Source organism: Pongo pygmaeus, chromosome 1 (genome assembly GCF_028885625.2).
Source record: "Pongo pygmaeus isolate AG05252 chromosome 1, NHGRI_mPonPyg2-v2.0_pri, whole genome shotgun sequence".
In the NCBI taxonomy this organism is placed as follows: Eukaryota; Metazoa; Chordata; class Mammalia; order Primates; family Hominidae; genus Pongo; species Pongo pygmaeus.
In genome coordinates, this window is record NC_072373.2 from 202,690,315 (window position 1) to 202,713,142 (window position 22,828).

At 47.9% G+C, this 22,828-nt stretch overlaps 1 protein-coding gene and 1 non-coding gene across 6 annotated transcripts in view; both read left to right on the plus strand.

The window, feature by feature from the left end:
* Window positions 1-19,535, plus strand: part of PTAFR (platelet activating factor receptor) — a 52,600-nt gene extending 33,065 nt beyond the window's left edge. For 4 of the 5 annotated variants that reach the window (XM_054498247.1, XM_063667149.1, XM_063667150.1 and 1 more), the window contains one exon: window positions 15,638-19,535. In XM_054498247.1, the coding sequence (XP_054354222.1) occupies window positions 15,676-16,704 (1,029 nt within the window). In that variant the 5' untranslated portion in view covers window positions 15,638-15,675 and the 3' untranslated portion in view covers window positions 16,705-19,535. The remainder of the gene's footprint in view (window positions 1-15,637) is intronic. The other variant, XM_063667151.1, reaches the window with a different exon arrangement.
* Window positions 19,536-22,454: 2,919 nt separating this feature from the next.
* LOC129023510 (U7 small nuclear RNA) lies at window positions 22,455-22,516 on the plus strand. The gene has a single exon (XR_008496823.1). It is a non-coding gene; the product is annotated as a U7 small nuclear RNA (small nuclear RNA).
* Window positions 22,517-22,828: the final 312 nt, after the last annotated feature.

Genomic DNA, 22,828 nt, shown 5'->3' on the forward strand with positions numbered 1-22,828 from the left:
TAAAGTTTGCCCAAAAATAGTTTATTTCTGCTTTCGTTGCCGGTGCTTTTGGTGTCATATCCAAGAAATTATGACCCATTCCAATGTCATGAAGCTTTTTATTGTTTTTAATGTAAATAACTAATTAATTTTTTTTGTTTTTTAGAGACAGAGTCTCCCTCTGTTGCCTAGGCTGGAGTACAGTGGCATGATCATAGCTCACTTCAGCCTTGAGCTCCTGGGCTCAAGGTATCCTCCTGTCTCAGCCTCTGAATAGCTGGGACTACAGGTGCATGCCATCGTTCTCAGCTAATTTTTAAAATTTTGTGTAGAAACAAGATCTTGCTACATTGCCCAGGCTGATCCCGAACTCCTGGCTTCAAGCAATCCTCCTACCTAGGCCTCTCAAAGTTCTCGGATTACAGGCATGAGCCACTGTACCTGGCCTGTTGTGAAGCTTTTTTTTTTTTGAGATGGAGTCTTGCTCTGTTTCCCAGGCTGGAGTGCAATGGCACGATCTCGGCTCACTGCAACCTCCGCCTCCCGAGTTCAAGTGATTCTCGTGCCTCAGCCTCCCAAGTAGCTGGGATTACAGGCACCCGCCATCATGCCTGGCTACTTTTTGTATTTTTGTAGAGATGGGGTTTCACCATGTTGGCCAGGCTGGTCTTCAACTCCTGACCTCAGGTGATCTGCCTGCCTTAGCCCCCCAAAGTGTTGGGATTACAGGCGTGGGCCACCACGCCCCACCAAGAAGCTTTTATCCTCTGTTTTCTTTGAGGAGTTTTATAGTTTCAGGTCTTATGTTTAGGTCTTTAATCCATTTTGAGTTAATTTTTGTATAATATATGGTGTAAGATAAGAGCTTATCTTCGTTATTCTGCATGTGGATATCCATCTTTCCCAGCACCTTTCATTGAAGGGACTATCCTTTCCCCATTGTGTAATCATGGTCCTCTTGTCAAAGATTATTTGACTATGTATGTGAGGGTTTATTTTGGGTCTCTCTATTCTGTCCCACTGATCTATGTGTCTGTCTTTATGCCAGTCCAAACCATTTTGATTACTGTAGCTTTGTAATATGTTTTGAAATTAGGAGTTGTCTTTCAGTTTTGTTCTTCTTTCACAAGATTGTTTTGACTGTTTGATGTCCTTTGAGGTTTCATATGAATTTTACAATTTAAAAAAAATTTCTGTAAAAATTACACTGGGATTTTGATAGAATGGTATTGAATCTGTAGATCACTTCGGGTGGTATGGACATTTTAATATTAAGTCTTCCAATCCATGAACTTGGGATGTCTTTCCATTTATTTGTGTCATTTTCAATTTCTTTTAGCAATTTTTTTTTCCTAGACGGAGTCTCGCTCTGTCACCCAGGCTGGAGTGCAGTGGCACGATCTCGGCTCACTGCAAGCTCCGCCTCTCGGGTTCATGCCATTCTCCTGCCTCAGCCTCCCGAGTAGCTGGGACTACAGGCGCCTGCCACCACGCCTGGCTAATTTTTTGTATTTTTAGTAGAGATGGGGTTTCACTGTGTTAGCCAGGATGGTCTCGATCTCCTGACCTCGTGATCCCCCCGTCTCGGCCTCTCAAAGTGCTGGGATTACAGGCGTGAGGCACCGTGCCCGACCTTCAGCAAAGTTTTGTAGTTTTCAATGTACAAGTCTTTTGCCTCCTTGGTTAAGTTTATTTCTTTTTTTTTTCCTTTTTTTTTTTTTTGAGACAGAGTCTTGCTCTGTCGCCCAGGCTGGAGTGCAGTTGCATGATCTTGGCTCACTGCAGCCTCCGCCTCCCGGTTCAAGTGATTCTCCTGGCTCAGCCTCCTGAGTAGCTGGGACTACAGGCATGTGCCACCACACCCAGCTAATTTTTGTATTTTTAGTAGAGATGGGGTTTCACCATGTTAGCCAGGCTGGTCTCAAACTCCTGAACTCAAGTGATCTGCCTGCCTCAGCCTCCCAGAGTGCTGGAATTATAGGCATGAGCCATCGTGCCTGGCTAGTTAAGTTTATTTCTAAGTATTTTATTTTTTTTGAATACTGTTGTAAATGAGATTGTTTTCTTAATATCCTTTTCTCTTAGTCCATATAAAAATCTTCATTTACAAATGAGGAAACAGAGACTCAGAATTACAGGATGAGCTTAGTGGTTGAATCAGGATCTGACCCAGCTCTCGCCCTGCCAGGCGGGAGTCAGATGGATACAGAGCAGGTCATGCCATCCCTTTGTCGCATTCCCTTCCCAGCTTTGAGGAGCAAAGGTAAAAGCAGGGCCTCAGGTCAAAGGCATGTCTTCCTGGGGCCTCACAGCATCTGGAGCTCCCATTCTCAGGCTGTAAGACAGGTCTGTGAGTGGACAAGCTGGCCGAGGAGCAATTTGCTTCTAGCAGGGGACACAGCTTGTTCTAGGAAAGTCAGAATGAACCTTGGAGTTCAAAATCCCAAGTCTGCCACTTCCCCGCTGTGTGACTGTGGACAAATCTATTTTCTTCTCTAGTCTCACTTTTTACCCCTAGAAAATTGGGTATCTTGTGAAACCAGCCTCACGAAGATGATCTGAGGAGGAAATATGATCATAGGCAAGATGTACTGTATACCACTAAATGGTGCCCAGTGTCTTGAAATTAGGGGGGCTCCAGCCTCATGATCCCCACAGAGCAAGGAGTACTTGGATCCAAGAGAATGTGCCCACTTGGCATGTGGTGTTCCCCCGCCTTGACCACTTCTAGTCCTTGCGCTGTTGGTGAATGCACCCTCAGGCCTGCGGGGCTGCAAGGAACTGCTGGTGCAAGAGCTGTGGATGAACTTGGATGTATCTTATTTATAGCTTATAAATATTTAGAATTTTGTACTTTTGACCTCAACTGGCCCCACAAATGTTAGGGGCTAGCAGGACTGGTGAAACCAACTTCCCAACCCACAATCTGGCCTGGGAAATCAACCAGCACATACCTCCTTCTGTCCATCTCCCGATGGTCCCTCCTCTCTGGCTGTCCAGCTATGGATGAGAACCCCTTCTCCAGGTTCCCTAGGGACTGGGAATGTTTCCAGCAGGGATGGGGGCCGAATGCTGCTCAGAGAAAAGGGTACCAGATCCCGACAGCAGAATTCTTCTGTCTCATGAATATTTATGGCCTCTCTACCCCACCCCCAGCTGAAGGCTGTGCCTGGGCCAGCTGCCCAGCCTTGATCCATCAGGGAGCTGTGCCCATGTGTTAAACTGAGTGGTGTGAGCCTCTTCTTTTCTTTCCAAATGTTCATCCTCTTCCTGAGCTGTTGAAAGCTTTGTTGGCATTAGCTGGAGACTCTATCTGGAGCTGGCAGGAAAGCCAGTGTGTAGGTCAAAGCCCCTAGGTCAGTGGTGGCCCACGGTCCCCTCCCCTGGCTCCAAGCAGCTGGGCCAGTGGGGAGAGGGAGGCTTGGTCATTTGTGGCTCAGGACCTGTTCCAGCCACTTTGCATACTTATCTTTGAAACCATTGTTAGGATTGTAAGATTTTGCAAATGAAGACATTGAAGGTTAGAGAGGCGAGGTCACTTGCCCCAGGTCATACAGCAAGCAAATGGTAAGCCAGGTATGAACCTGTAGACCTTTCTGACTCCAGAGACCTTGTTCTCCCTAACCCACTCCACCCCAGTACAGCTCCCCTGGGGAGACCGTGCACACTTCCTTGTGCCGGGGATTTAGGAGCCATCATCAGGGCATGGTCACTCATCCATTCATTCCTCAGTGCCTGACACTGGGATTGAAGAGATGAAAGGCAAGTGTGTGGCTGGCAGTTGTTGGGGTACAACATGTCTCAGATTTCGGTGCATGCACGAATCCCCTGGGAATCTTATTAACATACAGAGTCTTTTTTTTTTTTGGAGACAAAGTCTCGCTCTGTCGCCTAGGCTGCAGTGCAGTGGTGTGATCTTGGCTCACTGCAACCTCTGTCTCCTGGGTTCAAGCAATTATTCTCCTGCCTCAGCCTCCAGAGTAGCTGGGATTACAGGCGCCCACCACCGTGCCTGGCTAATTTTTGTATTTTTAGTAGAGAGGGGGTTTCATTATGTTGGTCAGGCTGGTCTCGAACTCCTGACCTCAAGTGATCCGCCTGCCTCAGCCTCCCAAGCTGCTGGGATGACAGGCGTGAGCCACCATGCCTGGCCAACATACAGATTCTGATACAGGAGATCTGGGGTGGGACCCAAGATTCTGCATTTCTAACAAGCTTGCAGGCGGTGCCAATGCTGCTGGTCCAAGGACCACAGTTTGAGTCCTGAGTTTGTAGAGGGCTCACTCTGCCTTGTGTGGCAGCTGCTCTGTCTGGGGAGCAGGCAGTCCTGTCGGTTGCTGGGTGTTTGTTCACCCGACAAATGTTTACCAAACTTTTGCCCCAGCCAAGCTCCCTGAGTACAGGGGACGGGGAGAGGAATTGAAAATGCCACTTTCTGGTCCATGCCACCACCATCTCTGACCTCTAAAATGCTGTTGCTGTTTCCACACTTGCTCCCTACCATCTATTCCTACCTGACAGCTAGAGCGAGTCCGATCATGTTACTTGCCTGCTTAACGACACTGAAGCAGCTCTCTGAGGCTCACAGAATAAAATCCCAACTCCTTACCATGGCTCAGGAGTGATCTGGAGCCTGGTGTCCTCTGATCACGTTCCCACTCTTCCCATTTCTCACTCCCCTAGGGCCACACCAACCTTTCAGTTTCTTGTTCCTACTTCAGAACATGATGAAATTATTCCCATTGCAGGCCCTTTGCACATGATACTCTCTGGCTGGAATAATCCAGATCGTCCTCTTACTTGTTCCTTTTTTCTTTTTTAGAGTTCATCCAGGGGTAGACACAGATTTTATAGGTTACTAAAGCTTATACAATTTGAAGGGCCCCCCTTTGAAGATACTAAATGACTAATACACAATTAGATACAGGGCCTAGGAGAGGGCCTTAAAGCTTAAGCTTCATTGACTTCATGGTAAAGCTGTCTCTGGTTTTGTTTATATGTCACCTCCTCCAAGAAGCCTTCCCTGGTCATTCTACTTAAAACAGCCACCAGCTGGGTGCAGTGGCTCATGTCTGTAATCCTAACACTTTGGGAGACTAAATCAGGCAGATCACTTGAGCTCAGGAGTTCAAGACTAGCCTGGGCAACATAGTGAGACCTTGTCTCTATTTATTAAAAAATAAAAATAAAAAAAGCCATCTACCCTATCTTCATGTTACTGTTTTTATTTCCTTCATTAAATTCATCACAATTTGAAATTATCTTATTTGTTGCTCCACTTATTTTTGACTGTTTCCCCCAACTAGAATGTAAGCTCCTCGAGAACAGGAACTTTGTTTTGTTTCTGCAGTCTCCCCAACATAGTGCCCAACACCCAGAAGGATGTCAATAACTGTGAGGTGAATGAATGGACATTGTCCCTGCCTGTGGGTGGCAGAGAGGTCACATAGAGGCAATTTCAGTGGGATAAAGAGCTATGAGCTACGGAAGTCCAAAGAATGGGCACTTAATGAGACCACAGGTGGAGCTGGGTGTGCAGGAGGCCAGGAGGCTTAGAAAGAGCTACTCGGAGGAAATGAGGTCTGAGCAACCTTAAAGAATGTTCTAGTAAACATCCAGACAATGACAAGGAAGGAAGGATTTCTTGGCAGAGGAAACAACATGAATAAAGTAATGAAAGTACAAGCTCTCAGGCCCAGAGGAGAATCAGCTGGTTACATTTTGGGTGATTTCAAGGGTTCTACTCATGCGAAGATACAGTGATAGGCACCAAGTTTGGGTTGGGGCCGAGGGAGTGGGAGTCACGTGGGGGCCAGGAGCCTGGGATTGAACAGAAGGCAGCAGAAGTAGGAAGAGCCAGGATGACGGGTACTGGCGGCACCAACGGCTTTGAGTCAAGCAGGGGCTCCACCAGGAGTCCCCTCACTGATTCTGGTCCTGTATCTGGAAAGAGGAGGCCTACTCTTGCTGGGGCTCCTGTGGGGCCTGTGTGGACTGGGGAGGCTCTGAAGTCAGATAGACCCAAGTATACAATCTCCTAGGTTGGGTTCCTGGGAAGCCAACTTTGAAATAGAGATTAGCATGCAGGCACAATTTTCCTGGAATATTTTATTCTCGTGTGTGTGTGGGGTGGCGGGGGTGAGGCAAGGTGGGGACGGGTGTAGAGATGAGGTCTTGCTATGTTGCCCAGGCTGGTCTTGAATTCCTGACCCATCCTCCTTCCTCAGTTTCCCCAAAGTGCTGGTATTACAGGCATGAGCCACCACACCTGGTCTTCCTGGAATTTTTTTTTTTTTTTTTTTTTTTTTTTTTTGAGATGAAGCCTTGCTGTGTTGCCCAGGTTGGAGTGCACATCTAATAGCTAAGGAATTTAACAATACAACCACCATATCATTATCCTACCTAAATAAATAAACATTATTTTTTAATACCATCTGTGTTTGAGTTTTCCCAAATGTCTTTTTTTTTTTTTTTTTTAATTCTTTTTTTTGTGTGTGTGTGACAGGGTCTCGAGGCTCTGTTGCCCAGGCTGGAGTGCAGTGGCATAATCACAGCTCACTGCAGCCTTGAACTCCTGGGCTCAAGCAATCCTCCTGCCTCAGCTTCCTGAGTAACTGGGACTAGAGGTGTGCACCACCACACCCAGCTAATTTTTAAAAATTTTTAGGAGTGATGAGGTCTTGCTATATTGCCCAGGCTGATCTCAAACTCCTGAGCTCAAGCAATTGTTCCACCTCGACCTCCCCAAAGTGCTGAGACCAGGCATGAGCACCACAGCCAGCCCAATTGTCTGGAAAATATTTTTTACAGTTGGTTTATTTGAATCAGGATCCAAACAAGGTCCACACACAGCATTTTGTTGCTCAATCAAACTTCTTTTTTTTTTTTTTTTTTGAGACAGAGTTTCGTTCTCGTTGCTCAGGCTGGAGTGCAGTGGTGCTATCTCGGCTCACTGCAACCTCTACCTCCTGGGTTCAAGTGATTCTCCTGCCTCAGTCTCCCCAGTAGTTGAAATTATAGGCGTCTGGCTAATTTTTGTATTTTTAGTAGAGATGGGATTTCACCATATTGGCCAGGCTGGTCTGGAACTCCTGACCTCAAGTGATCGTCCTGCCTCGGCCTCCCAAAGTGCTGGGATTACAGGAGTGAGCCACTGTGCCCAGCTCAATCGAACTTCTTGAGTGAGGATTTGACATTCCCCTTTGTCTCCTATCACTCACCCCTCAACCCATGCCTGGGCAACTGCTCTCCCTCTGATCAGATGATCTGATCACATGAGATTGATGTCCATGTTTCCACATCCAGTGTTTGCTTTTCTGTCTGCATTGTCATTCATCTCCCTGTGGCTTTTCACACTGTTGCCCATGGCTTCCCAAGCTCTTGAAACTTCCTTCCCTTAGGCCTCAAGCATGGAACCCTCCTTGTTTCTGACTGTCCTGTCTCTGCCTCCATAGGTCTGTCCTCCTCTCACTTCTTCCTTGATGTTGGGCTCTTCAGGGTTTAACCCTGGTCCTTTTGGGTGTTTCACAGGCATCCCGAATGGGATATGTCCTCATATGAATTCATCCTCCCTGCCCTCATGCTGTTCCTCCTCAGTGTCTTCTCCATGAAGACAGACACCACCATGTCCTCAATCATCTGGCCCAGACACCTGGCAGTTCTCTTTGATTCCTCCTTTTCTCTCAACCAATATCCCATCTGTTACCAAATTCTGTCCATCTGATTTCCCAAATAACTCTCACAACCATCCATTTCCCTCCATCGGCTCTGCCCTGGTGCAGTCTTCCTGAGGCCCTCCAGACGATTGCACGTGTCTCTGTGCTGTCTCCCTGACTCTGGTCTGATCACCTCCAGTTCATTCTGTGCACAGTGGTCAAAGCCATCTTCCCCAAATCCAGACCCAGTCTTGTCTTTTCCAAGCTCAAGATCCTTCAATAACTCCCATTGTCTGCAGAATAAAATCCAGACTGCTTAGACTGACCTCTAGGACCCATCTTGAGTTGACTGATGATTTTTTTTTTTTTAGCTGGAATCTGGCTTTGTTACCCAGGCTGGAGTGCAGTGGCATGATCTTATCTCACTGCAACCTCCACCTACTGGGTTCAAGCGATTCTCCTGCCTCAGCCTCCCAAGTAGCTGGAATTACAGATGCATGCCACCATACCTGGCTAATTTTTGTATTTTTAGTAGAGACAGGGTTTCACCATGTTGGTCAGGCTGGTCTCAAACTCCTGACCTGATGATCTGCCCGTTTCGGCCTCCCGAAGTGCTGGGATTACAGGCGTGAGCCACCGCGCCTGGCCCTGATGCTTGTTTTTTAAGCCCTGTCTCTTCTCAACTCCTTAAAGTTTTGGCCAAACCAAATGTCTCACGTTCCTTTAGAATGAGGTACGCCTTTGCCTATTCTTCCAGGCCTCTGTCCCGCAGTCCCCTGTGCCTGTTTGCCTGTTATTCCTCTCTCCTCGCACTATCAAATTAACTCCTTCAGCTTAGGCAGGAGGTCTCTCCTCACCCTCAAGTCTGGGTAGGGGCAGCCTCTCTGAAACCACGTTACACCTGATACATCCATCATCATATCACCACCGGCTTATCTATTTCTGAATCTCTCTCTTGCAAAATGGCCTGTGAGCCGCTCAAGGGCTGGGTCTGTTCTCTGAGGCCTCCGGTGCACTGCTCAGCTCCTGGAGCTGTGAGTGCTTGTCCAATGAATGCATGAATGAGCAACTGAATGAGTGAATTGGGCTAGTCTGTGTGTGTGTTCTGTTCACATGTTGAGAAGGTTTTTTTAAAAAATCAAAATTGCCAGGCGTGGTGGCTCACGCCTATAATCCCAGCATTTTGGGAGGCCGAGGCGGGCGGATCACAAGGTCAGGAGATCAAGACCATCCTGGCTAACATGGTGAAACCCCATCTCTACCAAAAATACAAAAAAAAATTAGCCGGGCGTCGTGGCAGGTGCCTGTAGTCCCAGCCACTCGGGAGGCTGAGGCAGGAGAATGGCGTGAACCCAGGAGGCGGAGCTTGCAGTGAGCCGAGATCGCGCCACTGTACTCCAGCCTGGGTGACAGAGAGAGACTCCGCCTCAAAAAAAAAAAAAAAAAATCAAAATTAATGCAAAAAAAATTATGCTAAACAAAGTACCAAAGTGTTAGATGAAGACAGTATCATAATAGTGCCAGGCAGAGTTATATTAGAGCCTGAGGCAAGAGGAAGAATCAGTAATACTCCTTTTGACTTAAAAAAAATTTCATTAAAATATTATTTATTGGCCAGGCACAGTGGCTCACACCTGTAATCCCAGCACTTTAGGAGGCCGAGGTGGGCGGATCACTTGATGTCAGGAGTTCGAGACCATCCTGGCTAACTAAAATTATAAAAATTAGTTGGCCATGGTGGGCATGCCTCATCTCTACCAAAAAATACAAAAATTAGCCGGTGTGGTAGCATGTGCCTGTAATCCCAGCTACTTGGGAGGCTGAGGTAGGAGGTTGGCTTGAGCCCAGGAGGTGGAGGTTGCAGTAAGCCAAGATTGTGCCACTGCACTCCAGTCTGGGTGACAGAGCCAAGCCCTGTCTCAAAAGTAAATAAACAAAATAAAATATTATTTATCTTGATTGCTGAGGTTTGGTGTCTTCTTAAATTTTGCAACCAGTGAATGCCTCACATGTTTCACTCTAGTCCTGGCCCTGGCGGAAAGGCTTTCTCAACAGGCGTGGGCAGGCGGGGTGCAGGAACCCAAGAAGAGGAAGGCATTTTGTGATGGGCAAGGGGGCGGGGGTAGCAGGGAGGTATGGACCTGACTTCCCCCAAGACCCAGAATGAGCACCATGCCCTGCCCAGCTGTGGGCTGCCCCCAGCCACCACACAGGCCAAATATGCCTCCATGCCCTGGAAACAAGACCCCCAAGGCAAGAAGGTATAACCAGTATAGCCTGAGAGAGAAACAAGGCCGGTCCTGGATGAACTGGGCATCTTGGGCTCAAAGGAAGGGCAGGGGTGCTGAGATTGTGGAGCAGCAGTATTTAGGTCTTCTGGTCTCAGGGTCCTTTTATATCCTTAAAGATTATTGAGGGTGCCAAAGAGCTTTTGTTTACATAAGTTATCTCCAGCAATATTTATTGTATTAAAAATGAAAACTTAGACATTCTAAAAATTTTCATTTTTAAACAAAAACACCCAATAATAAACTCTTTCCATGTTAACATAAATAACACATTTTTGTAAAAATAACTAGATTTTCTAAAACATAAACAATTTAGGGAAAGAAGTGGATTGATTTACATTTCTTACACATCTCTTTAATGTTGGGCTAAATAGAAGACAGTTGGATTCTCATATCTGCTTTTGCACTTAGGCTGCTGTGATATGTTGTTTTGGTTGAAGAAAATCTGCCTTCACACAGATACGTACTTATAAAGGGAGGGATCTTTTAATGGCTTTTTCAGATAATTGGTGATACTCTTCTTTTTTTTTGGATTTTTGTTCTTGTTGCCCAGGCTGCTGGAATGCAGCACGATCTTGGCTCACTGCAACCTCCGCCTACTGGGTTCAAGCGATTCTCCTGCTTAGCCTCCCGAGTAGCTGAGATTATAGGTGCCTGCCACCACACCCGGCTGATTTTTTGTATTTTTAGTAGCGGTGGGGTTTTACCATGTTGGCTAGGCTGGTCTCGAACTCCTGACCTCAGGTAATCCACCCGTCTTGGCCTCCCAAAGTGCTGGTATTACAGGCATGAGCCACCACAACTGGCCAATACTCTTCTTTGATATGATATCAAAGCCTCGCATATAGTAGTTTCTTAAAGGTTCGTTGTGATGTAGAACCTACATCATATCAATGGACTTTTTCATTGTTTTACTTTTTGAGACAGGGTCTTGCTGTGCTGCCCAGGCTGGAGTGAAGTCACAGCTCTCTGCAGCCTTGACCTTCCAGGCTCAATTGATCCTTCCACCTCGGCCTCCTGAGTAGCTGGGACTACAGGAGTGCACCACCACGCCTGGCTAATTTAAATTTTTTCTTTTGTAGAGAGGGGATTTTGCCATGTTGACCAGGCTGGTCTCAAACCCCTGGGCTCCAGCAATCTGCCTGCCTTGGCCTCCCAGAGTGTTGAGATTACAGCCGTGAGCCAAGTCCATTGAAGACCTCCCTAAAGCAGTGAAATTCAGCTGAGGTCTGAAGCATGAGTTGCAGTTGGCCAGGTGAAAGTGGGGAGTGGAGCCAGGAGAGGTGGCTCACGCCTGTAATCCCAGCACTTTGGGAGGCCGAGGTGGGCGGATCATGAGGTCAGGAGGTCGAGATCAGCCTGACCAACATGGTGAAACGCCGTCTCTACTAAAAATACAAAAATTAGCCGTGTGTGATGGCTCACACCTGTAATCCCAGCTACTCAGGAGGCTGAGGCAGGAGAATCGCTTGAACCTGGGAGGCGGAGGTTGCAGTGAGCCGAGATTGCACCACTGCACTCCAGCCTGGGTGACAGAGCGAGACCCCGTCTCAACAACAACAACAACAACAAAAAAAGGAAAGTGGAGAGTGAGGAGTGGGTAGGGAAGAGCATTCAAAGCAGCAGGATGGGTATTGTGGAGGCTTCTAGGCAGGAAATGTCTGGACAGGTTTGAAGGTCCGCCTGGGAAGTCCGTTCTGGCCAGAGCCTGATGCTAAGGTGGCACGAGGTGAGGGTGGAGTGGCAGCTGGAGGTCAGGGCAAGGGCCATCTGGTAAGCTTATTTCCGTTCCTGGAAACCACCAAGCTCTTGCCGTGGTTTTGGACCCATGCAGAGTTCTCTGCCTGGAATGTTCTGCCCTTGTTCCTCCTTCAGGCCTCAACTGAAATGTCACCTCCTTTCTAAGTAGATCTCTTTTTGTTCTCGATATCCGCACTGCCGCCCCCTCCACTTTTTTTTTTTTTTTTTTTTTTTTTTTTTGAGACAGAGTCTTGCTCTGTCACCCAGGCTGGAGTGCAAAGGCATGATCTGGGCTCACTGCAACCTCTGCCTCCCAAGTTCAAGTGATTCTCCTGTCTCAGCCTCCCAAGTAGCTGGGATTACAAGTGCCCACCACCATGCCTGGCTAATTTTTTGTATTTTAGTAGAGACGGGGTTTCACCGTGTTGCCCAGGCTGGTCTCGAACTCCTGAGCTCAGGCAATCCACCCGCTTTGGCCTCCCAAAGTGCTAGGATTACAGGCATGAGCCACCATGGCCGGCCCAATCAGCACTCCTGGTTATTTGTATAACAACGGTGTTTGTTTAAATTGCTTTTGTCTGTCTACCCCAAGAGATGTAAGTTCTCTGAGGTCAGGGCCCCCTTGCTGGGTGTTCGCCCTATAGCTCCTGTGCTTAGCCATGTGCCTTAACATGCAGTTGGTGCTCAGAAATATTTGTTGGATGGATGTGTGAAAGAACAAAGCTGGATCTGAGATCCTGGCACCATTCCTTAATAGCTGTGTGACCTTGCACAAGTCATATAACCACCCCGTAGTCAGTTTCCTATTCTGTAGCATGGGATCTTACTTCCTATGGCAAAGTGTTTGTGTGAGACTCAAATGAGGTAGTACACGTGGAAGCACCTAGCAGGGTACCTGGCTCCAAAGAAGGTGCTGCAAGTGTTGTCTTCCTTGTGTCTCACTCCCTTTTTTTTTTTTTCTGAGACAAGGTCTCACCCCATCATCTAGGCTGGAATGTCAGTGGCACAATCTCTGCTCACTGCAACCTCTGCCTCCCGGGCTCCAGCAGTCCTCCCACTTCAGCCTCCCGTGTAGCTAGGACTACAGGCAAGCACCACCACGCCTTGCTAATTTTTTTTTTTTTTTTTTTTGAGATGGAGTCTCACTCTGTCACCCAGTCTGGAGTGCGGTGGCACAATCTTGGCTTACTGCAATCTCTGCCTCCCAGGTTTAAGCGATTCTCCTGCCTCAGCCTCCAGAGTGGCTGGGACTACAGGCACCCACCACCACGCCCGGCTAATTTTTGCATTTTTAGTAGAGACGGGGTTTCACCATATTGGCCAGGCAGGTCTCAAACTCCTGACCTTGTGATGTGCCTGCCTCAGCCTCCCAAAGTGCTGGGATTACAGGTGTGAGCCACCGCGCCTAGCCTGTATTTTTTTTTTTTTTTTTTTTTTGTAGAGACAGGGTTTCACCATGTTGCCCAACCTGGTCTCAAACTCCTGGACTCAAGCATCTGTCTGCCTTGGCCTCCCAAAGTGTTGGGATTACAGGCGTGAGCCACCACGCCTGGCCTACTGTGCTCTTTTTACTACACTATTAGATATGATGAGCTGGACCTTGCTTAGCCCCAGCTGGGTTCTTGCTTCCCATCCTCCTCCCTGCCTGCTGCTTCCCTGAGTCATGCCCACTGCAACGTAAATAACAGGGCAGCTCCTAGGAGCTTGCAATGACAGCAATAGTGGGAGGAACAAGAGGGAAGGGAGCAACTGTTTTGTTTTGTTCGAAATGGTGTCTCACTATGTTGTCTAGGCTGGTCTCAAACTCCGAGGGTCAAGCGATCCTTCTGCCTCAGTACCCTGAGTAGCTGAGACTACAGGCGTGCACCACTATGCCTGGCTAATTGTTTCATTTTTTATTTTTCTAGAGACGGGGGTCTCACTGTGTTGCCCAGAGTGGTCTTGAACTCCTGGGCTCACTCAATCTTCCCACCTTGGCCTCCCAAATGCTGGGATTACAGGCGTGAGCCACTGTGCATGTCCTTACATTGTATTTTCAAAATTTTAAATTTTTAAGATAATAAATACCCTTTAAAGATTCAAACAAACACATAAAAGTATAAAGTAAATAAACTTCCCACTAAGCTACCTCACCTCCCCAGAGGCTACTTACCACTGTCAACTATTTGAGGTGTATCCTTCTAGATCTTCTATTCAAACACGCATATATAATGGGGTCATACCAAACATTTTCTGCAACTTTTTTTGTTTTGTTTTGTTTTTATTATTATTTATTACTTATTTATCTTTTCGAGACAGAGTCTTGCTCTTCCCGCCCAGACTGGGGTGCAGTGGCTTGATCTCGGCTCACTGCAACCTCCACCTCCCGGGTTCAAGTGATTCTCCTGCCTCAGCCTCCCAAGTAGCTGGGATTACAGTCGCCTGCCACCACACCCAGCTAATTTTTGTATTTTTAGTAGAGACAGGGTTTCATAATGTTGGCCAGGCTGGTCTCGAACTCCTGACCTCAGGAGATCCACCCACCTCAGCCCAGCCTCCTGAGTAGCTGGGACTACAGGCATACAACACCACACCCAGCTGATTTTTTGTGTTTTTGTACAGACAGGGGTTTCACCATGTTGGCCAGGCTGGTCTCGAACTCCTGACCTCAGGCGATCCACCCACCTCGGCCTCCCAAAGTGCTGGGATTACAGGCGTGAGCCATCATGCCTGGCCAGACAGTTATATTTTAAAATGGAATAAAAGAAGAGAAACAGAACTGCCATTGATTGTATTGACTATCAGGTGCTATTTATTGTAAAAACACACCATTATTTTATGTAGAAAAAAACACTGCATGGTCAGGCGTGGTGGCTGTCACCTGTAATCCCAACACTTTGGGAGGCCGAGGCTGGCAGATTGCTTGAGCTCAGGAGTTCGAGATCAGCATGGGCAACACAGCAAAACCCCTTCCTTACAAAAAATACAAAAATTAGCTAGGTGTGGTGTCACACGCATACCTGTAGTATGCTACTCAGGAGGCTGAGGTGGGAAGATTGCTTGAGCCCAAGAGGTTGAGGCTGCAGTGAGCTGTGATCGCACCACTGCACTCTAGCCTGGGCGACAGAGCAAGACCTTGTCTATAAAAAACAAAAAAACAAAGAAAAGAAGAGAAAAAAGGAACAGAAATGTATTTCTCATAGTTCTGGAGGATGTTCACAATCAAGGCACCAGCAGGTTTAGTGGCTGATGCCTGGTTATTGGCTTCCAAGATGGCACCTTGAAAGCTGTGACCTCACATGGCAAAAGGGATGGAAAGACAAAAAGGGCAAGATTAAGTGCTTTCTTCAACCTTGAGCCCCTTTTTAAAGAATTATTATTTTGTGTGTGTGTGTGAGACAGAGTCTCACTTTGTCACCCAGGCAGGAGTGCAGTGGCACAATCACAGCTCACTTCAGCCTTGACCTCCCTGGGCAACCTGGAGCCCTTTTCTAAGTGTGCTAATCCCATTCCACCCTCTCACTTTATCACCTTCCACAGGCCACACCTTTGCACTGGAGATTAAGATTCAACATGAGGCTGGGCACAGTGACTCATGCCTGTAATCCCAGCACTTTGGGAGGCCGAGGTGGGCAGATCACCTGAGGTCGGGAGTTTGAGACCAGCCTGAACAACATGGAGAAACCCCATCTCCACTAAAAATACAAACTAGCCAGGCATGGTGGTGCATGCCTGTAATCCCAGCTACTTGGGAGGCTGAGGCAGGAGAATCGCTTGAACCCGGGAGGCGGAGGTTGCGGTGAGCTGAGATCACAGCACTGCACTCCAGCCTGGGCAGCAAGAGTGAAACTCCATCTGGAAAAAAAAAAAAAGATTCAACATGAACTTCTGAGGGGACATCATCATTCTAACCATGGCAAGGAGTCTTGGAACTGATGAAATGGAACAGTCCCTTCTTGTCCCTTTATTAACCAGAATTTTTGTGTGGTCTTCCAGGCACCACCAGGACCAGCTGATCATTCCAGCCCACAGCAATGGAGCCACATGACTCCTCCCACATGGACTCTGAGTTCCGATACACTCTCTTCCCGATTGTTTACAGCATCATCTTTGTGCTTGGAGTCATTGCTAATGGCTATGTGCTGTGGGTCTTTGCCCGCCTGTACCCTTCCAAGAAATTCAATGAGATAAAGATCTTCATGGTAAACCTCACCATGGCGGACATGCTCTTCTTGATCACCCTGCCACTGTGGATTGTCTACTACCAAAACCAGGGCAACTGGATACTTCCCAAATTCCTGTGCAACGTGGCTGGCTGCCTTTTCTTCATCAACACCTACTGCTCTGTGGCCTTCCTGGGCGTCATCACTTATAACCGCTTCCAGGCAGTAACTCGGCCCATCAAGACTGCTCAGGCCAACACCCGCAAGCGTGGCATCTCTTTGTCCTTGGTCATCTGGGTGGCCATTGTGGGAGCTGCATCCTACTTCCTCATCCTGGACTCCACCAACACAGTGCCCAACAGTGCTGGCTCAGACAACGTCACTCGTTGCTTTGAGCATTACGAGAAGGGCAGCGTGCCAGTCCTCATCATCCACATCTTCATCGTGTTCAGCTTCTTCCTGGTCTTCCTCATCATCCTCTTCTGCAACCTGGTCATCATCCGTACCTTGCTCATGCAGCCGGTGCAGCAGCAGCGCAACGCTGAAGTCAAGCGCCGGGCGCTGTGGATGGTGTGCACGGTCTTGGCGGTGTTCATCATCTGCTTCGTGCCCCACCATGTGGTGCAGCTGCCCTGGACCCTTGCTGAGCTGGGCTTCCAGGACAGCAAATTCCACCAGGCCATTAACGATGCACATCAGGTCACCCTCTGCCTCCTTAGCACCAACTGTGTCTTAGACCCTGTTATCTACTGTTTCCTCACCAAGAAGTTCCGCAAGCACCTCACCGAAAAGTTCTACAGCATGCGCAGTAGCCGGAAATGCTCCCGGGCCACCACAGATACGGTCACTGAAGTGGTTGTGCCATTCAACCAGATCCCTGGAAATTCCCTCAAAAATTAGTCCCTGCTTGTTGGGGCCAGGCCTGAAGTCTTCTCCTCCATGAGCATCATGGACTGAGCTGGGAGAAGATGGGATATCTACTGTGGTCTGGGCACCACCTCCGTGGGCACTGGTGGGCCATTAGATTTGGAGGTTACCTCACCCGGGCAGGGATGATGGCAGAGCCAGACTGTTGGAAAATCCAGAACTCAAATGAGCCCCTTCATCCGCCTGTGGGCGCATACTACAGTAACTGTGACTGATGACTTTATCCTGAGTCCCTTAATCTTATGGGGCCGGAAGGAATGTCAGGGCCAGGTGCAGACCTTGGGGGAAGACTTTAAACCACCTAGTTCTCCCCGATGGGGCATCGGTCTAAAGCTTTGGGGGGGTGGGTGCAGTGGCTTACACCTGTAATCCCAGCACTTTGGGAGGCCGAGGTGGGCAGATTATGGGTCAAGAGATCGAGACCATCCTGGCCAACATTGTAAAACCCCAGCTCTACTAAAAAATACAAGAATTAGCTGGGTGTGGTGGCACGCACCTGTAGTCCCAGCTACTTGGGAGGCTGAGGCAGAAGAATCGCTTGAACCTGGGAGGCAGAGGTTGCAATGAACCTAGATTGCACCATTGCACTCTAGCCTGGCAACAGAGCAAGAGTCCATCTCAAAAAAAAAAAAAAAAAAAAAAGCTTTGGGCAAATACTCTCAAGTGATAGAGGTAGAATGGGTTGGGAAAGGGACACTGCCCTCACTGTGTGGCACTACCTTGGGGCAGACTTTTGAGCTAGGATGTTGCCATCCTCTCTCCACCCTCCGGCACAAGGTCTTTGCGACCTTTCTCAGGGGAAGGGGCTTGATGGAACCTTCTGTGACTCATCTGGCAACCTGTCCCTAATGGTGACCAAAGAAGATAAAACATGAACAGACCAAAAGCTAGGACAAGAGCTTGCTTCCCAAGACAGACGTGTCTGTCTGCAAAGGCCTTGCCTCTAGCCCAGTCAGCTCTGGGGGAGTGGAAGGGAGATGCCCACCTCTTCTTTCTGTCTCAACAACAGTCCCTAATTAAGTACCTTCTGTGGGGCAGCCACCCACTGAGGATGGGCAAAGTCCCCTTGAAAGCAAAATTGGGGCTGGGCTCAGTGGCTCATGCCTATAATCCCAGCACTTTGGGAGGCCAAGGCAGGCAGACCACCTGAGGTCCGGAGTTTGAGACCAGCCTGGCCAACGTGGTAAAACCCCATCTCCACTAAGAATACAAAAATATGGCTCATGCCTGTAATCCCAGTACTTTGGGGGGCTGAGGTGGGCCGATCATTTGAAGTTAGGAGTTCGAGACCAGCCTGACCAATATGGTAAAAACCCCGTCTCTACTAAAAATACAAAAAAATTAGCCCGGCGTGGTGGCGCATGCCTGTAGTCCCACAGGCTATAGCTACTGGGAGGAGGCACAGGTTGCAGTGAGCCAAGATTGCGCCACTGCTCTCCAGCCTGGGCGACAGAGCGAGACTCTGTCTCAAAAAAAAAAAAAAAAAAAAAAGACAAAATTGGAGCTGTCCAGGCCAGGACACCTCAATGTCCAGGGGCTTCCATACCAACAGGCGCATGGGCTGGGAAGTGCATGAGGCCCCTGGGTAGAAGGGTCTGTCAGTTCTCTCCTCCTTTGCCCTCTGGGAGGCTCCTCCTAACATAGCTTCCAGGAGGTGGGAGGAGCAGTTACTGTCAGCAGGTGTCAGCCAGGTGTCAGCTTCTCCTGGGGATCTCTAGATGTCTGCTTGTGATATTTGGCAAGTATATGCAAATGAGCCTCCTCTCCTGCCCTGAGACAAGTATCTGCAGTGTGAAACTGGCAGCCTCAGACCCAAGGGGCTCTGAGGAAACTTCTCTGGTTTCTAGAGCTCTGTGCTCCTTCAGAGAAGTCTTCTTCCTTCCAGTCAGTGTCCCTGTGAAGCTGGGATACTCATTTCCTGTGTACCGGGCAAACACCGGATTGCTGATTTTGAGAAATGCCTCTCGATGGACCAGTAACCTGCTGGAGTCTGGGATGGTAGCTGTGGGCTGGACTTGGCTGATGGGATGACCCAGTGGCTAGTGCAGCATCACACAGGCCTGGTTCAAGTCTTGGCTGTGTCATTTCCTGCTGAGGGACCAGGCACTGAATTTCCTACCTCTTAGGGTCGTTACCTATGAGGTTAAAGCTACCTCTTGGGATTGTTATACGCCGCTAATGTTGAGGCAGACACCTCTTGGTCAGGGTGACTGCTCATCTTAGACCCTCCCCTTTTCTGCGAATTTGGGCCCCTTGATCCTCTGATGGGAGCTGAAAGGATGAGAGTTGGGCATCTAGATTCAGGGAGGCTGTTCAGGCTTTGCAGGTCCCTTACCTGAATACATATAAACCCTGGAGCTGTGACTGCGTCCGTGTGTGTGTGTTTGTCTGTGTGTGTTGGGGGGGGATGGGCGCCTGCATGAATGTGGTAGAGAAAATGGCTCTGCTCAGAGAGAAGATACGCATAGCAAGGCAGGGACCAGAGGAATCACAGGCGCCTGGAGAGCAGCCGGGCACCGCCTCCAGGGACCTGCTGGCTTCCCTCAGTCCTCCAGGGGCCCAGCACTCTTTCCTTTGGGCCCTGTGAGCGTCCCTTGTCAGGATACATTCTCTCATTTTGCCGAAGCTGATTTGGTTGGGTGTCTGTTTCTTGCAGCCAAAAGAGCTCTGAATGAGGGAAGTGCTTCTGTGCTAACTCCCCGCGTCTCCTGAATTTCAGTCATTCATGTACCCACCTTGAAATTTTTGCAATATCTGTGTACCAACTGCCCATTTACTTAATAAAGAAGTTTTCTTTAAATTAAGTCACTTTTAAAAACTTACATTTATTTGAAAGAAAACATTATAACATAATTGTAAATGAAAACTAATACTACCTGCCACAAATAGAAGGTAGACATAAACATAAAACCGTAACTATAAAAATGTTTCTCGCCTGGGTGCGGTGGCTCACACCTGTAATCCCAACATTTTGAGAGGCCGAGGAGGGTGGATTGCTTGAGCCCAGGAGTTTGAGACCAGCCTGAGAAACATGGCAAATTTGCTGTCTCTACAAAAAATTTTTGGGTGTGGTGGCTCACGCCTGTAATCCCAGCACTTTGGGAGGCCAAGGAGGGCAGATTACCTGAGGTCAGACGTTCAAGACCAGTCTGGTCAACATGGCGAAACCCCGTCTCTACTAAAAATACAAAATTAGCCGGTCGTGATGGTGGGTGCCTGTAATCCCAGCTTCCCAGCTACTTGGGAGGCTGAGACGAGAGAATCGCAATCGCTTGAACCTGGGAGTTGGAGGTTGCGGTGAGCTGAGATCGCGCCACTGTACTCCAGCCTGGGTGACAAAGTGAGACTCTGTCTAAAAAATAATAATAATAAAAAAATTTTAAAATTAAAAAAAATTAGCCAGGCATGGTGGTGTGTGTCTGTAGTTCCAGCTACTTGTGGGAGGCTGAAGTGGGAGGATTGCTTGAGCCAGGAGGCTGAGGTTGCAGTGAGTTGTGATCATCATGCCACACTGCATTCTGACCTGGGTGATAGAACAAGACCCTGTCTCAAAAAAAAAAAAAAAATAGTTTTTCTGTGTTGTGTCTAAAGTCACTTGACATGTCTCAGTGACTTGTGTACACACTTCAGGAAACTCTACTTTGATGGGTATAAAGTGCACAGGGTCTCAATAAAGAATAACTCTGGTCCCATGCCTGCAATCCCAGCACTTTGAGAGGCCAAGGCAGGAGGACCGCTTGAGCTCAGGAGTTTGAGACCAGCCTGGGCAACATAGTGAGACCCTGTCTCTAATTGGAAAAAAACAAGAGTAACTGACAGTTCTGAGACAGTGACTTGTGATTACCTCCTTGCTTCTCCCAGGATGTTGCCCCAACACATAGACCATGTGCTCATGGGGATCAGGGGGATGGGAGGAGTATATTAGGTTGTAGCCCATGCTCCAGCCTTGTTGATCTCCTCACCACCCCAGTACAGCCACCTTTACTCCTCCTGTATCCTCTGTCTTTTCTCTTTTTTTCTAAACTTTTTTTCCTGGAGGTGAGGTCTTGCTATATTGCCCAGGCTGGCATGCAATGGCTATTTACCGGCATGCCTATTGTACCCTACAGGATCGAACTTCTGGCTTCAAGCGATCCTCCTACCTCAGCCTCCCCAGTAGCAGGGACTACAGGAGTGGGTCACTGTACCCAGCCCTTCTCTTCTTTTTTATTTTATTTTGTTTTATTATTATTATTTTTTGAGATAGAGTCTCGATCGACGCCAGCCTGGCTCACTGCAAGCTCCACCTCCTGGGTTCATGCCATTCTCCTGCCTCAGCCTCCCGAGTAGCTGAGATTACAGGCCCATCACCATGCCTGGCTAATTTTTTTGTATTTTTAGTAGAGACGGGGTTTCACCACCTGGCCAATTTTTTTTTTTTTTGTCAGTGTTGACCAGGCTTGGCCTCAAACGTGTAGCCTCGCCTCCTCAAGGGCCAGGACGACCAGCCTAAGCTGCCGCAGCTCCCCTCTTCTTTTTGACATATCCCAGAATACTCCAATAGGTAGCCTTCTGAATTCCTCCAGGCAGCATTTTGGGACTGGGAGGGTCCAACATTTTTATACCTTAATTACTGTGACCATTGAAATTAATTCATTTCAATGCCTGTCTTTCCTATCCTGGGGGGCAGGAACCGGATCTAAATAATCTGTCTCCAGTTTCTCACATATAGCCTGGAATTGAGATCTGTCTGTCTCCAAAGTGTACCCCAGGGTTTAGCATAAACAGACATGTTGACATATACATGCAAATATTTTGAAAGGTTTTGAGAAGACCCTGTAGAGACAGATGGAAAAGAAATGTAATACATGTTCTTCCAAAGTTCTAGGTCCATATTTTAAAGAAAGATGTAGGGAGTTTTCAGAGAATCAGAACATCCTGGAGCTGGGAGGGTTCAACCCCTTCATCTTACTAAGGAGATTGTGGGGCTCAGAGGGGCTAAGTGATTGCAGAAGTTACACAGTGTGGAGCTGCGGCGGATGCAGGGCTGGCTGTTCACCTGCATCTTTTCATTCTTGCAACGGTGACAGGAATTATGGGAAAAGCTGAGTTGTAATTCTTTTGATGAAACATCACTGATTAGAATTTCCAAGGCATCCTGTGTATCAGGAAAGCCTCACCTTGCATTTGCCCCTGATCTCAGCTTTCGCCTCAGGGAACCACCAGTGATCTCAGCTGGAGAATGCTGGCTTATGTAAGATCTGGCCTCGTTGAGATGAGTCATAGACCCAAGAGTGGTAAGTGGAGGTCACGGTTGACTAGACCTGGATACGTTTATGCCTGTTTTTACTCATCTGTGTTATATCTGTACTCAAGACCTAAGGCCGCAAAGAGATATAAGACCTTGTAAAGCACCTGGTTTTTGTGCAGACTTGGTATTTCTGTATAAAAAGTCCTATTCCCTTTGATATCCTGCCAGCAAGCCATCCTCCCACATACCCATCTGTCTATCCACCTATCCATCCCTCCATCCCACCATCCGTCTATCCATCTATCTATCTCTCTAACCATCCATCCATCCATCCATCCATCCCTCCATCCCTTTAGGTACCCAGCAAACACCTATGGAGTGCCTATTTTGGTCCAGTAACTATGCTAAGCACAATTTTGATCTGTTATCTCACTGAAACCTCATACTCTCCCTGAAACATGGGTGGTTTTATTCCGACAGAAATGAATAAAACAAGTGTTACAGCTGTTTTAGAATTTGGCTAGCAGGCTTTTCAGTTTTTGCCAGAAAGCCCCTTAAAAAAGAAGGGAAAAAAAGAAATGAATAAAATAAATAAGGACCCAAGCTGACTGAATAAGACATAGTGGCTGCCTCTCAGGTACCTGGTACAGAAGGAAGGGGGACCCAGCTATTTGCCTGCCACTTTCACCTATCTTATGTCATTGAGTCCTCACAACCACCCCACAGAATAGAACATTTCATACCCATTTTACAGATAGGGAAATCGAGGCTCAGAAGGGTTCAGAGATTTATAAAGGTAAAAGAGCTACTAAGTGGCATAATAATATTCAAAGCCAGATCTGCCTTAGTAAGCATGGGTCGCTTTCC